The sequence below is a fragment of the Garra rufa genome, chromosome 11 (genome assembly GCF_049309525.1).
Source record: "Garra rufa chromosome 11, GarRuf1.0, whole genome shotgun sequence".
In the NCBI taxonomy this organism is placed as follows: Eukaryota; Metazoa; Chordata; class Actinopteri; order Cypriniformes; family Cyprinidae; genus Garra; species Garra rufa.
In genome coordinates, this window is record NC_133371.1 from 45,025,120 (window position 1) to 45,040,173 (window position 15,054).

General features: G+C 32.2%; 1 protein-coding gene across 1 annotated transcript in view; it reads left to right on the forward strand.

Annotated features, from left to right (window-relative positions):
• Positions 1-498: 498 nt before the first annotated feature.
• Positions 499-15,054, forward strand: part of LOC141345385 (serine/threonine-protein kinase PAK 1-like) — an 18,082-nt gene continuing 3,526 nt past the window's right edge. The window contains exons 1-4 of the mRNA XM_073850239.1: positions 499-614; positions 8,140-8,356; positions 11,852-11,946; positions 14,678-14,876. Of these exons, the coding sequence (XP_073706340.1) occupies positions 8,164-8,356; positions 11,852-11,946; positions 14,678-14,876 (487 nt within the window). The 5' untranslated portion in view covers positions 499-614; positions 8,140-8,163. The remainder of the gene's footprint in view (positions 615-8,139; positions 8,357-11,851; positions 11,947-14,677; positions 14,877-15,054) is intronic.

A 15,054-nucleotide genomic window follows, 5' to 3' on the forward strand; every position in this document is an offset into this window, starting at 1 on the left:
TGAAATGTGAGTCCACGTGGGCGTTGTGTGTGTGTGTGGCTCAGCTTTTGTCTATTGTAAAGACTGAAAAGTCTTCACAAGGATAGTTCAGCCTGAAATCAGCTACGCAGAGGCAAACAAAGAGAAAAAACAACTTGATAAAGGGTTAAAATTAGAGTTAGGCAACATAAAATAGCATTAGTTCAGTATAAAACAGTGTAAGTCAAAGTAAAGTCCCAGAAAAGTGTTTCACACAAAAGACGTTGAGCAGCTGTGTGTGCATGTGTTTAGTGTTACTGTGACTTTAACACACTTGTGTCGTGTGTTTGTTGGCTCTGCTGCCTTTCTGATATCTGTTTGCTCATGGCTGAAGTGTGTTTACAGGTAAAACGGTTTCCTATTTCTATTATCTGTGTGTGTGTTTCTCACTCTCTGCTATCAGGTTACACCATTCATAGCCAGTCAGTCACAGATCAAACCTGTGACATCACATCAGGAAGGCCACAACCTCTTAAAACCAGCTCTCACACACACAGAGTCTCACACACACTCGCTTAGAGTCTGACAGGATCTGGAGGTGCTGTTCTTACGGAAATACTCCTAGGATTGAGTGTCAGTATGGCGAACGGCTTCTGGTAAGGTGAAGTTTAATTACAGACTAGCAGCAGATGTGTATTTTATATTTAAACACTGCTGCGCAAAAGTTTGGGATCAGTGGGATTTTTAATGCTTTGTAAAAACTTTTCTGCTGGTCAAACTGTAATATTGTGAAATGTTAATGCAATTTAGAATAGTAGTTTTCTACCCTGGAAATCCAGAGGTCTCGCGAGAGCACAATTTGACATTGTCTCTGGCATCAAGCAATGATGCACGTTACTGCATTACTTAACCCTCTGGGCCTCCTCATTAAGGGGTCACACTTGGCTCCCTCGCGGTCAAAAGTGACCGAAGCCTTAAAAAGTAACTTTTTTTTTTCTTCAGGAAAATCAATTAAATACATTTTTGTTCAATAATATTTTGTAATTATTATTTAGAATTTTGAGCATTTTTTATGAATCTATGCAATATTTATACAGTTTTAATGAGCAATTTTTTCCCACTAGAATTATATTTTATATTATATTTTTTAATTTAATTATGTATTTATTATTTTTCAATAAATACAACATTTCACATTAAAATAGAGTAAAAGCATTTAAAATGCATTTTTTAAGTGAAAATTGCACCATCTAGTGGCATAAAAAATAAAAACTTGTGTAATGCCATGTAAACTCCTGTATCTCCCTATATACATATATACAGGGGCTTTGGGATTCCTATTGTTTTTTTTTTTGTTTTTTTTACTGTTTCTTCATTTTAATAGGCTTTGCATTTAGAAATATATTCAGACATTCTAAAAGATTACTTTTGGCAAGGTTTAGATTTTTTTTGATTGGATAAATATCAGGTTTTGCATTTTTCTGCTTATTTCTGTGTGTCTGTGTGTGTGTGTGTCTGTGTGTGTGTGCGCGTGCGCGTGTGTGTGCGTGTGTGTGTCAGTTCTGTACTTTTGTTATTTTAGAGTGTCAGTCCTTGCTTGCTGAACACTTCTTTTCAGCACAGTGGCTGATTTGTAGCTTGTATTACCAAAAGATTATCTGAATTATCAAATTTTTTCATATTTCCCATTCATTTCCTATATCGGTCATTTTTGACCGCGAAGGAGCCAAGTGTGACTAATTTTTTTTTGACCCTTTAACATATCCGAATCATGTCACTGATTTTTTTTTTTTTGTACTCACATAGCTAATGCAACAAAAGTCACCAAGTGCCATCTCATTCTGATGAAGCTACGATTTTTAAAAATTCAAAACATAAAATTTTTCGGTCAAAAATGACCGAAGAGGCCCAGAGGGTTAAGCAGTTCTGGGAACCAATCAAATCGGTGTATCTGATGTAGGCGGGCCATAGGCGAGCTATATTGATGACGACAGCGCTGCGACGTCCGGAATCATTTAGTGAACATTGAAAGATGGCTACAGATGAACACCAGTTGTTTGAAACGGCTTTGGCCGCTACAGTGAACGAGTTAGACTTGGCTTTTCATATAAAAGAGGAATCGTTCCTTTGCAAGAAGGACGTTTTTGCTGTGTTGCCGACTGGATACGGCCAGAGTTTAATCTATCAGTTAGCTCCGCTGTTGTGATTGGTCGTGGCGTTATCCAATTGCGTGCAGTGAGAGTTTCAAATGCATACTTGGTGCCGCCCCTCGAGTTAGACCCTTTTCATTGCTCGATGCCAGACCCTTAATCTTAATAGATTAGGGTCTGGATTTTTTCCAGGCTAGTAGTTTTCAGATTTAGTAAAAAAAAATATTATTAATTTAAATATTTATTATAATTTATTCCTGTGATGAAAAGCTGAATTTTTAGCATGATTACTCTATTCTTCAGTGTCACATGATCCTTCAGAAATCATTCTAAAATGCTGATTTATGATACTTAAAAAGAGCAGTATTTATTTAAAATGGAATAAAAATGTAAAACTGCTGTCTAAAAGTTTGGGATCAGTAGGGTTTTTAATGCTTTTTAAAGACTTTTCTGCTCGTCAAGGCTGTGTTTATATAATTAAAAATACAGAAAAAAAACTGTAATATTGTGAAATGTTAATGAAATTTAAAAAAGTGGTTTTCTTTTTTAGTATACTTTAAAATGTAATTTATTCCTGTGATCAAAGCGGAATTTTCAGCATCATTAATCTAGTATTCAGTGTCACATGATCCTTCAGAAATCATTCTAAAATGCTGATTTATGATACTTAAAAAGAGCAGTATTTATTTAAAATGGAATAAAAATGTAAAACTGCTGTTTAAAAGTTTATATGATTAAAAATACAGAAAAAAACTGTAATATTGTGAAATGTTAATGAAATTTAAAAAAGTGGTTTTCTTTGTTAGTATACTTTAAAATATAATTTATTCCTGTGATCAAAGCGGAATTTTCAGCATCATTAATCTAGTATTCAGTGTCACATGATCCTTCAGAAATCATTCTAAAATGCTGATTTGTTATTTTGGAACCTGTGATACTTAAAGAGCAGTATTTATTTAAAATAGAATAAAAATGTAAAACTGCTGTTTAAAAGTTTGGGATCAGTAGGATTTTTAATGCTTTTTAAAGACTTTTCTGCTCATCAAGGCTGTTTATATGATTAAAAATACAGAAAAAAACTGTAATATTGTGAAATGTTAATGAAATTTAAAAAAGTGGTTTTCTTTGTTAGTATACTTTAAAATATAATTTATTCCTGTGATCAAAGCGGAATTTTCAGCATCATTAATCTAGTATTCAGTGTCACATGATCCTTCAGAAATCATTCTAAAATGCTGATTTGTTATTTTGGAACCTGTGATACTTAAAGAGCAGTATTTATTTAAAATAGAATAAAAATTTAAAAGTGCTGCTCAAAAGTTTGTGGGATTTTTAATGCTTTTTAAAGACTTTTCTGCTTGTCAAGGCTGTCTTTATATGATTACAAAAACAGAAAAAAATTTATATTGTGAAATGTTAATGCAATTTAAAAAAGTGGTTTTCTTTTTTAGTATACTTTAAAATATAATTTATTCCTGTGATGCAAAGCTGAATTTTCAGCATCATTACTCCAGTCTTCACTCTTCAGTGTCACATGATCCTTCAGAAATTATTCTGATTTATTTTTTTGGAACCTGTGATATTTAAAAAAAAGCAGTATTTATTTAAAATAGAATAAAAATTTAAAACTGCTGCTCAAACGTTTGGGATCAATAGGATTTTTAATGCTTTTTAAAGACTTTTCTGCTCATCAAGGCTGTTTATATGATTAAAAATACAGAAAAAAAACTGTAATATTCTGAAATGTTAATGCAATTTAAAATAGTGGTTTTCTATTTTAAAATATAATTTATTCATGTGATGCAAAGCTGAATTTTCAGCATCAGCAGTCTAGTCTTCAGTGTCAAATGATCCTTAAGAAATCATTCTAATATGCCGATTAATTATTTTGGAACCTGTGATACTTTGATAAATAAAACATTAAAAAGAACATCATTTATTTAAAATTGAACACCTTGTTTTTCTTTACTTAATACTTTTATTCATCAGGAATGTGTTATATTGATAAAAAAGGTGATGGTAAAGACTTATTGTTAGGAAAGATTTCTTTTTTTTTGAATAAATGCAGTGCTCTGTAAATTTCCATTTTTTATTTATTTTATTAAATTTTAATTTATTAATGTATTAATTTTCTATGTATGCCTGTACGGTGACCTTGAGTGTCAGAAAGGCGCCTTCTAAATAAAATGTATTATTATTATTATTATTATTCATCAAAGACTCTTGAAAAAAAGTATTAGAGGTTCCAAAAAATATTAAGCAGCACAACTGTTTCCAACATTGATAATAAAAGTAATAAATCAGTATATTAGAATGATTTCTGAAGGATCATGTGAAACTGAAGACTGGAGAAAATTCAGCTTTGCATCACAGAAATAAATTATATTTTAAAGCATCTTAAAATAATGAATTTGAATTGCAATAATTGCCATTTTGACTAAATGCTGTGTTAAATAGATGTTTGTTTTATTCTGTAGGCTTGCGTGCTTCTAAATTGCTGTGGTTAAATTGCATTATGCTGCTCTCTTTTGGCCCTGATTGACTGATATTGTAGAACTACTTCTACTAGAGCTGACAGTTTTGTATGTAAAGATAAGGATTGTGTTTGTTTTGTTAGTGTTTCAGTGCTTCTATTTGTCGTCACACTCTTATCTCTGTGGCTTGTTTGGATTGGGTGCATAGACTCACATATTCAGAAGTAGCTGACGCGTAATTTGTTCATAAATCCTTTTGTAAATGACAAAAGATTTTAGGGTGGAACATTTACTTTTGTTTATTTAGCAGAGGCTTTTATCCAGAGCGAATAAAGTCAAATATTGTCATGGTGTACAATCCCAGGTTTAGAATTATATAAATGAATAAAAATAAGAATAAAAAACATAGAAATTGATATTAGTGGTGAAATTCAATGCAGAAAAAATAATGATAATTGTATTTATTATTTTAGGGTGGAACATTGACGTTTATTTATTTAGTTTAGGAAAATAAAATACAATTAAATTAATACATAGCAACTAAAATTAGTGGTGAAATGAAATGCAGAAAAAATAAATGTATTTATTTTTTTAGGGTGGAACATTTACGTTTTAAAACAGAATTTAATTTAAGTTAATTTAATTTAATATGGTATACAATCCCAGGTTTATAATTAAATAAATAAATAAAAATAAGAATAAAAAACATAGAAATTGAAATTAGTGGTAAAATTAAATGCAGAAAAAGTTATGATAATTGTATTTATTATTTTAGGGTGGAACATTTACATTTATTTATTTAGTTTAGGAAAATTAAATTAAATTAATACACAGAAACTAAAATTAGTGGTGAAATGAAATGCAGAAAAAAATAATGATAATTGTATTTATTATTTTATGGTGGAAGATTTACGTTTTTTATTTAGCAGAGGCTTTTATCCAGAGCGATTTGTCATAAAGTCAAAAATTGTATAGTATACAATGCTAGGTTTAGAAAAATAAAATTAAATAAAATACACAAATTAAAATTGGTGGTAAAATGAATTGCAGAAAAAAAAATGTATTTATTATTTTAGGGTTGAACATTTGTTTATTTATTTAAATAAATAAGGCTTTATCCAGAGAGATTTGTCATAAAATTGAAAATTGTTGTATGATACAATGCCAGGTTTAGAAAATAAATAAATAAAATAAAAAACATAAATAAATAACTATATAGAAATTAAAATTAGTGGTGAAATGAAATGCAGGGGAAAAAAATTACTTACTACAATGCCAGGTTTAGAAAAAATAAATACATAAATATGTAAATATATAAATACATAGAAATTACAATTAGTAGTGAAGTGAAATGCAGAAAAAATAATAATAATTGTATTTATTATTTTAGGGTGGAACATTTGTTTAAACATTTAGCCATAGGCTTTTATCCAGAGCGATTTGTCAAAAAGTAAAAAAATTGTCATCGGATACAATGCCAGGTTTAGCACAAATAAATACATAGAAATTAAAATTAGTGGTGAAATGAAATGCAGAAAAAAATGTATTCATTATTTTAGGATGCAACATTTACATTTATTCATTTAGGCAGAGACTTTTATCCAGAGCAATTTGTCAAAAAGTCAAAAATTGTCATAGAAATAAACTAAACTAAAAATAAATAAATACAATTTAAAATTAGTGTTGATTATTATTATTATTATTATTGTTATTATTGGAATGTTTAAGGAAAAGTGCATTTTGGGTCTTGCACTGGTCTGTTTTTTCCACTTTAAATGAGTTTTCTAGTTCATTTATACTATTTTGGCCAATTTAAAATGGTCCATGTGGCAAATTATTTTTTTTAAAAGCACAAATATTCCATTTCATCTCTGTTTAGCCATTAATGTCAGCTCATAAAACCTCCATGTATAATAATAATAAAACTTTGTTTAAAATAGATTTAAATGAAGACTATCATGTCACACAGCAGCACATGTCAGCTTCCCAAAAGCATGTCTTATTAAATGGGCACAAACCAAAAATAATACAGTCTGTCCAGTATTACATAATCCTGGTTTATTGAGTCGAGGTGTCAGGACTGATGTCAGAGCCGCTGAAATGAATCATAGGCTTTTTACAGCAAAGACAGGGCTGTTTTTAGCCTATTTGCACCTTTCATTACCGAAAACTCAGGAACATTTAGTTATGATTCTGTTTGTGGGGTTTAATAAGGGAATAATCACTATTATTATTATTATTATTGCTCATAAGTGAAAGAGGTATTTTTTGCTCACCAAGACTGCATTTATTTGATTAAAAATACAGTAAAAGCTATAGAAATTGTGATATATTATTCCAATTCAAAATAACTATTTTCTGTGAATATCTGTTAAAATATAATTTATTTCTGTGATGCCATGCTGAATTTTCAGCATCATTACTCCAGTCTTCAGTGTCACATGATCCTTCAGAAATCATTCAGATATGCTGATTTGCTGCTCAAGAAACATTTATCTATGATTGTCAATGTGGAAAACGGTATAATTCAGTTTGTGATGTTTAATAAGAGAATAATCATTATTATTGCTCATATCAGGGTTAATAATTTTAAATAAACATTTTTAAATTTTATTTAAAACTGTTTTCGAAAGACGTCTTTTGCTCACTAAGGCCGCATTTATTTGATTAAAAATACAGTAAAATGTTTAAAAATTGTGATATATTATTACAATTTGAAATAAATGTTTTCTATGTGAATATCTGTTAAAATGTAATTTATTCCTGTGATCAGATCTGAATTTTCAGCATCATTACTCCAGTCTTCAGTGTCACATGATCATCAAGAAATCCTTCTAATATGCTGATTTGCAGCTCAAGAAACATTTTTCTATGATTATCAATGTTGAAAACAGAATACTTCAGTTTGTGGTGTTTAATAAGAGAATAATCACTATTATTGCTCATATCAGGGTTAATGATTTTGAATGATCATTTTTTAATTTAAAAAAAAAAACGTTTTTTGAAAGAAGCCTCTTTTTCTCACCAAGGCTGAATTTATTTGATTAAAAATACAGTAAAATGTTTAAAAATTGTGATATATTATTACAATTTAAAATAAATGTTTCCTATGTGAATATCTGTTAAAGTGTAATTTATTTCTGTGATGCAAAACTAAATTTTCAGCATCATTACTCCTGTCTTTAGTGTCACATGATAATCAAGGAATCATTCTAATATGCTGATTTGCTCCTCAAAAAACATTTTTCTATAATTATCAATGTTGAAAACATAGTTGAAAACAGTTGTGTTGCTTCATATTTTGTAGAAACCATAATGCAATTTATATATATACTATACAGTAGTCTGAAACTACATCAGATGGTGTTTTCTTCCTGCCTTAGCTGTTTTTTCCTGCTGTGTCCTAGTTTAATCTAAATACTATTAAGAGAAGATTGGTGGTAATTTGGCAAATCTAATTATGCTTTCAGTTTCATTCCAGCAACCCCTGCGGTTGATTTACTCTGGCCCCTCCCCTTCTCACCAGCTCACCAGCTGTGATTGGTTGTGTGTTTCAGATTTAGCCACGCCCACAGCTGAAAATGTCAGACAATGGGGAAGTAGAAGACAAGCCACCAGCTCCGCCCATGAGAAATACAAGCACCATGATTGGCTCGTCCGGTAAAGACTCAGGCCCTCTGAATCACGGCTCCAAACCACTGCCGCCCAACCCGGAGGACAAGAGGAGAAAAGAAGGCTTTATCCGATCCATACTCACCGGAGGAGGAGACAAGAGTGAGTGACACGCATTGCTACTAGCTAGTATTAGTATCTACAAGGAAAAAATAATCTTTAATTTGGGAAAACCATCCAAAAAACAGTTTAAGGGTCAAAGGTCACAATCAGCACAAGTCATGTGTTTAACAAAAAGCGGCTTTGTTACCTTTTCAGGTGTTTAACTCAGAACAGTGAACACCTTCTGTCATTTCTCTATGCGTGTCTCTGTGTCAAGCGTTCGTCTCACTCAAGTTTTCTGAGCTGCTCGTCTTTCAGGAGGCCTGTTTTGTGTTAATTACCAGGCCGTTAGCACATCATTAATATTAAAGACCGTGCCTGGCTTCAGCGCGGAGCAGATGAGGACGTTTATAATAGGAATTAGCAGCATCCGCACACATGAGTGTCACACAGGAACCGGAGAACAGCGTTATAGATGCCAGACGGTGTATATGTTGTAATGATGACTTTATGAAAAAAAAAACTTATGAGCTTAAAATGGCAGAAAACTAGTTTTAGATACTTGCACTTGAAGGAGATTCTCAAAAACTAGGGTTTGGTTTGATGTTTTATAGAAATATTTCAGATAGACAGAAAAAAATTACAATTGTAAATATGCTAAATGAATGCATTTATCTGTCTGGAACAGGAATTAGCCTACAAACATACTAGCAGCATGTTAAACGTGTTAAATCATGCTAACAATGTGTTAAAACAGCCTACTGGTATGTAAGCAATGTTCTAAAACATGTTAACAACATGGTAAAACATGCCAGCAAGGCATTAAATCATGTTAACAATCTGTTAAGGCATGCTCTTAACAGCAATGTGTTAAAACATGTTAGCAACATTTTAAAACATGCGAATGATGTGTTAAAACTACAAGCATGTAAGCAACATTCTAAATGTGCTATCAACATGTTAAAACATGTTTTAAAACATTCTAGCAAAATGTTACATGTATTAAAACAGGCTACTAGCATGTAAGCAATGTTCTAAAATATGCTAGCAACACGTTAAAACATGTTAGATTCGTTCTATGACATTAGCAACATGTTAAAACCTGCTAGATACATTCTAAAACATGCTAGCAACACATCAAAACATGCTAGATTCGTTCTATGACATTAGCAACATGTTAAAACCTGCTAGATACATTCTAAAACATGCTAGCAACATGTTAAAACGTTAAATTTATTCTGTGATATTAGCAACATGTTAAAACCTGCTAGATACATTCTAAAACATGCTAGCAACATGTTAAAACGTTAAATTTATTCTGTGATATTAGCAACATGTTAAAACCTGCTAGACACATTCTAAAACATGCTAGCAACACATTAAAACATGTTAGATTCGTTCTATGACATTAGCAACATGTTAAAACCTGCTAGACACATTCTAAAACATGCTAGCAACACGTTAAAACATGTTAGATTCGTTCTATGACATTAGCAACATGTTAAAACCTGCTAGACACATTCTAAAACATGCTAGCAACACATTAAAACATGTTAGATTCGTTCTATGACATTAGCGACATGTTAAAACCTGCTAGACACATTCTAAAACATGCTAGCAACACGTTAAAACATGTTAGATTCGTTCTATGACATTAGCGACATGTTAAAACCTGCTAGACACATTCTAAAACATGCTAGCAACACGTTAAAACATGTTAGATTCGTTCTATGACATTAGCGACATGTTAAAACCTGCTAGACACATTCTAAAACATGCTAGCAACACGTTAAAACATGTTAGATTCGTTCTATGACATTAGCGACATGTTAAAACCTGCTAGACACATTCTAAAACATGCTAGCAACACGTTAAAACATGTTAGATTCGTTCTATGACATTAGCGACATGTTAAAACCTGCTAGACACATTCTAAAACATGCTAGCAACACGTTAAAACATGTTAGATTCGTTCTATGACATTAGCGACATGTTAAAACCTGCTAGACACATTCTAAAACATGGTAGCAACACGTTAAAACATGTTAGATTCGTTCTATGACATTAGCGACATGTTAAAACCTGCTAGATACATTCTAAAACATGCTAGCAACACTTTAAAACATGTTAGATTCGTTCTATGACATTAGCAACATGTTAAAACCTGCTAGATACATTCTAAAACATGCTAGCAACACATCAAAACATGCTAGATTCGTTCTATGACATTAGCAACATGTTAAAACCTGCTAGATACATTCTAAAACATGCTAGCAACACATCAAAACATGTTAGATTCGTTCTATGACATTAGCAACATGTTAAAACCTGCTAGATACATTCTAAAACATGCTAGCAACACATCAAAACATGCTAGATTCGTTCTATGACATTAGCAACATGTTAAAACCTGCTAGATACATTCTAAAACATGCTAGCAACACATTAAAACATGCTAGATTTGTTCTATGACATTAGCAACATGTTAAAACCTGCTAGATACATTCTAAAACATGCAAGCAACACATTAAAACATGCTAGATTCGTTCTATGACATTAGCAACATGTTAAAACCTGCTAGATACATTCTAAAACATGCTAGCAACACATCAAAACATGCTAGATTTGTTCTATGACATTAGCAACATGTTAAAACCTGCTAGATACATTCTAAAACATGCAAGCAACACATTAAAACATGCTAGATTTGTTCTATGACATTAGCAACATGTTAACCTGCTAGATACATTCTAAAACATGCTAGCAACACATCAAAACATGCTAGATTCGTTCTATGACATTAGCAACATGTTAAAACCTGCTAGACACATTCTAAAACATGCTAGCAATGTATTAAAGCATGTTAACAATATGTTAAAGCAAGCTACTAGCATGTAAGCAATTTTCTGAAACATAGTAGCAACATGTTAAAACATGCAAGTAATGTGTTAAACCATACTAACAATGTGTTAAAACAGGCTACTAGCATGTAAGCAATGTTCTAAATATGCCAGCAACAATTTTAAACATGCTAGCAATATGTTAACATGTTCGTAATGTGTTAAATTATAGTAACAACGTGTTTAAACAGGCCACCAACATGTAGGAAATGTTCTAAAACATCTAGCAACATGTTAAAACATGTTAGTTATGTTAAATCATGATAACAATTTTAAAACGGGCTACTAGCATGTTAGCAATGTTCTATAACATGCTAGCAACATGTTAGCTGTGTCTTTAAACATGTTCGCAACATATTAAAACATGGTAGTGATGTGTTTAATTACATTAGTAACACAATAAAAAAAACTACTGTACTTAAAACTGAAAATGTTCAAGTTTCTTCAAACTTGCTAGACAGGATTTCTAAATCCAACATCCAGTCAACATTTTATTTAAATATTTTAAATAATTTCCAACTGTTTTATACAGTAGTTTCCCATTATTATGTGTTGTATCTGTGTTATAAATATGCTAAATTAAAAACATTTGAATCCCTTAACTGTTATTTTCTTCTTCACCCAACTGTGACTCCGCCCCCATCCTCATCTTCAGCCAATAAGAAGAAGGAGCGTCCAGAGATCTCTCTGCCATCAGACTTTGAGCACACCATCCATGTTGGCTTTGACGCCGTCACTGGAGAGTTCACTGTAAGTCTGAGCAAATAATCACATTGTCTCTATATCTAATCTAATATTCAATTATTGCAGGTTTGCACTGAATTTCACTGTTTTTATTTATTTTGAAGAATACTGTATCTGTTTTTTTAGTGAGTGAGATTACTTTTTTGCATGTTCACATTTATTCTAGAACTAAAGTAACATCTTACTCACAATTTCTCTCAACATGGGGACAGGAGAGCTTTTAACCCTTATTTTTGGGGCATCTGTACATTTCTTTGTTTTTTTTTTCAGACCTATTCTAGCAGTCAGCATCAATTTTCAAATATCATTAAAAACATAAGAACTTAAACTTTGTCTAGCTAATTTAAAATTACAATTATCCTTTTGTTTTCTCTAAAAATGAGTGAATTTCCAGAATTTTAGGAAAAACGCTAGCAACAAATTGGGTGTTTTTTACTGTGTACTCAAACAAAAACTTCTGAAGTTTGGATTTTTTTCTTTAGTAATTTGTATTTAGGTGTTTCACACTTCCAAATAAAATTTTGTCTATATATAACATTCCCCAAGCAAGTTATAGCCAAATAATACAATTTTATTATAGGTGCTTTTCAGTGAAAAACAGGCCTATTTAGTGGATTGACAATATAGACCTGTCCAAAAACGTTTCAGGAGTAAAGTCATAGTAGAAACAGTTTTATATAATAGCAAAACGCATTCAGATGAATATATTCTTAATCTGAGTATGATCAATAAACACCAACAGTGTAGGAAGTAGTGAAAACAATTGGACAAATTTTCTTGTGCAATAAAAAAATAAACAGTCTAAATTATTCACAAACTACACACAAAATGAGAGAGAAATATACAGAGTGCAACAGAAAAAATAGTGCAAATAATCTTTACAAACTATATAAGAATTAGTTACATAATATAACAACCAAATAGATTGATCCGCTTGCTGTAGTCTGTCTGTTTTACCGGGACATCGACTAGTGACGCGAAAACTTAACTTCCAGTGCTTTATCCGATATGTACTGCTGTTTCATCCTTGTTTTTGGTTTGTGTTATTTCAAATGACTCTGTCATGAGTATTTCTGTGCTTTTTCAAAGAATGCTGTCATGCAAATGTGTTATTTTGCGTTTATTTGAATGCACGCAAGAAGCACTTTACTTTTACTTTGCGGTTTTTTAAGATTTGCAAAGAAACATGCTAATCGATGGTTCAAAAGACCAAAACCTATGCTTATTGGTTGAATAGATGACAGTTTGAACCAATCTGGGCATGGGGGTGGGACTAAGCATCAACAATCGTTCCTGTTTGGCTCAGAGGACTGAAATGCATTGGTTTCATCTGACGAATCAGTGCTGAGGAAATGCGATGACGTAATCACTATTTATAGCCTCTGAATATCCAAATGAGACAAAATTATTTTTAGCTGTGTCTCGGTCTTTGAGGGTTAATCAGTAACTGGCGTTACTTATTTAAAAAAGTAACTCAGATATGTTCTTGTCAGTTAAAAAGTAATGTTACTTTACTAGTTACTAGGGATGGGCATTTCTGATCATATTTCATTTCGATTAATCCACAGGTTTGAGAAACGAGTACTCGATTAATCGGGGGTGGAGTTTAAGCAAGGGGCAGGGCGTTTGCGTCACAGTATACAGTAAACATTTAAAAGAAATAACAGCGTGAGGTGAAGCTGAAGCGCTTTTTCTACATGACGCATTGCATATAAAATTAATCACATAGCCTAGATACATAAATATGAAAATGTTATATAACAAATTGTATTTATCTACACAAAATGCATGTGAGCTTGAACTACGTGCCAATCATAAAGTAGTGGATGTGCTTCTCCCGTTACTTTAAAACAACGGCAACTGAAGCCGCGCAAATTTTTCAATCGATCGTCATTTTCATGCTCGATCGTCGCCGATGGGTTCGAGTAATCGATTAATCGAGTACTCGTGCACATCCCTACTAGTTACTTGGAAAAAGTAATATTATTACGTAACTTGCGTTACTTGTAATGCATTACCCCCAACACTGATTACTTAGAAGTTCTTTTTGTGACGTAAAATTTGATCATGTATCTGGATTGTTTAAGACACTTTTTTTTTTTTTGGTCTAGAAAGACACTGTTTTTGACAAATTATTCAAAAAAAATTCAATACAAGCACTTTTATTCTGCACCAATCCTGATTATAAAGAGACAATGCTACAGAAAGCTAGCAAAAAAGGACAGACGGAAAGAAAAGTGGCTGAAGATGTGCAACCCAAATATAGAAAATGAACCTCCAGCAGTTCAGACTCTCAGCATTAACCTCCAGATCTGTCTTCCTCTTAACATCTGATTTATTATATTTGATGTGATATTAAATGAGCTGTGGCCTCTTCCTGACCCCTAAATGAGCTGTACGTCTCCTCCGTGTGACTCTGAGTTGAGTTCAGTGTGTGTAATGAGTGTTAATGAGTGCCGCTGGGTCAGAACCACGTCGCCTCGCCAGCTTAGACGCTCAAATTACTTCAGTCTATTAGACCTTAAACTGACATCTGTGGTCCAGCAGTGTGTCTTCACCACAAACACACTCAATCTGATCACAATGAGACCATATATATTGGTCTGTCAGGTTTAACATTGCTTTTGGCAGAGGCATGCTTTAGAAAACTTCACTGTCATAGCTGTGAGTGACAGTACAGAGTGATTACCAATTATTGTGGTTTACGCCGTGCTTGTTTTTGTGGCTGTCTATGTAGGGCATGCCGGAGCAGTGGGCACGGTTGCTCCAGACGTCCAACATCACTAAACTCGAGCAGAAGAAGAATCCTCAGGCCGTTCTGGACGTGCTTAAATTCTACGACTCGAAAGAAACAAGCAACAGCCAGAAATACATGAGCTTTACAGGTGAGGCGCACACTTCTGTATTACAGCTGGAGCAGTGGAGATGTGTTGTATGTACGTGTAAAATAAAATGAAAAAATTAAATGTAAAAAAAAATATGTAAATGGTATATTTATGATATGAATATAAATATGAAAATATGTTATATATGTGACCCTGGACCACAAAACCAGTCATAAGGTTAAATTTTACAAAACTGAGATGTATATATAATATGAAAGCTCAGTAAATA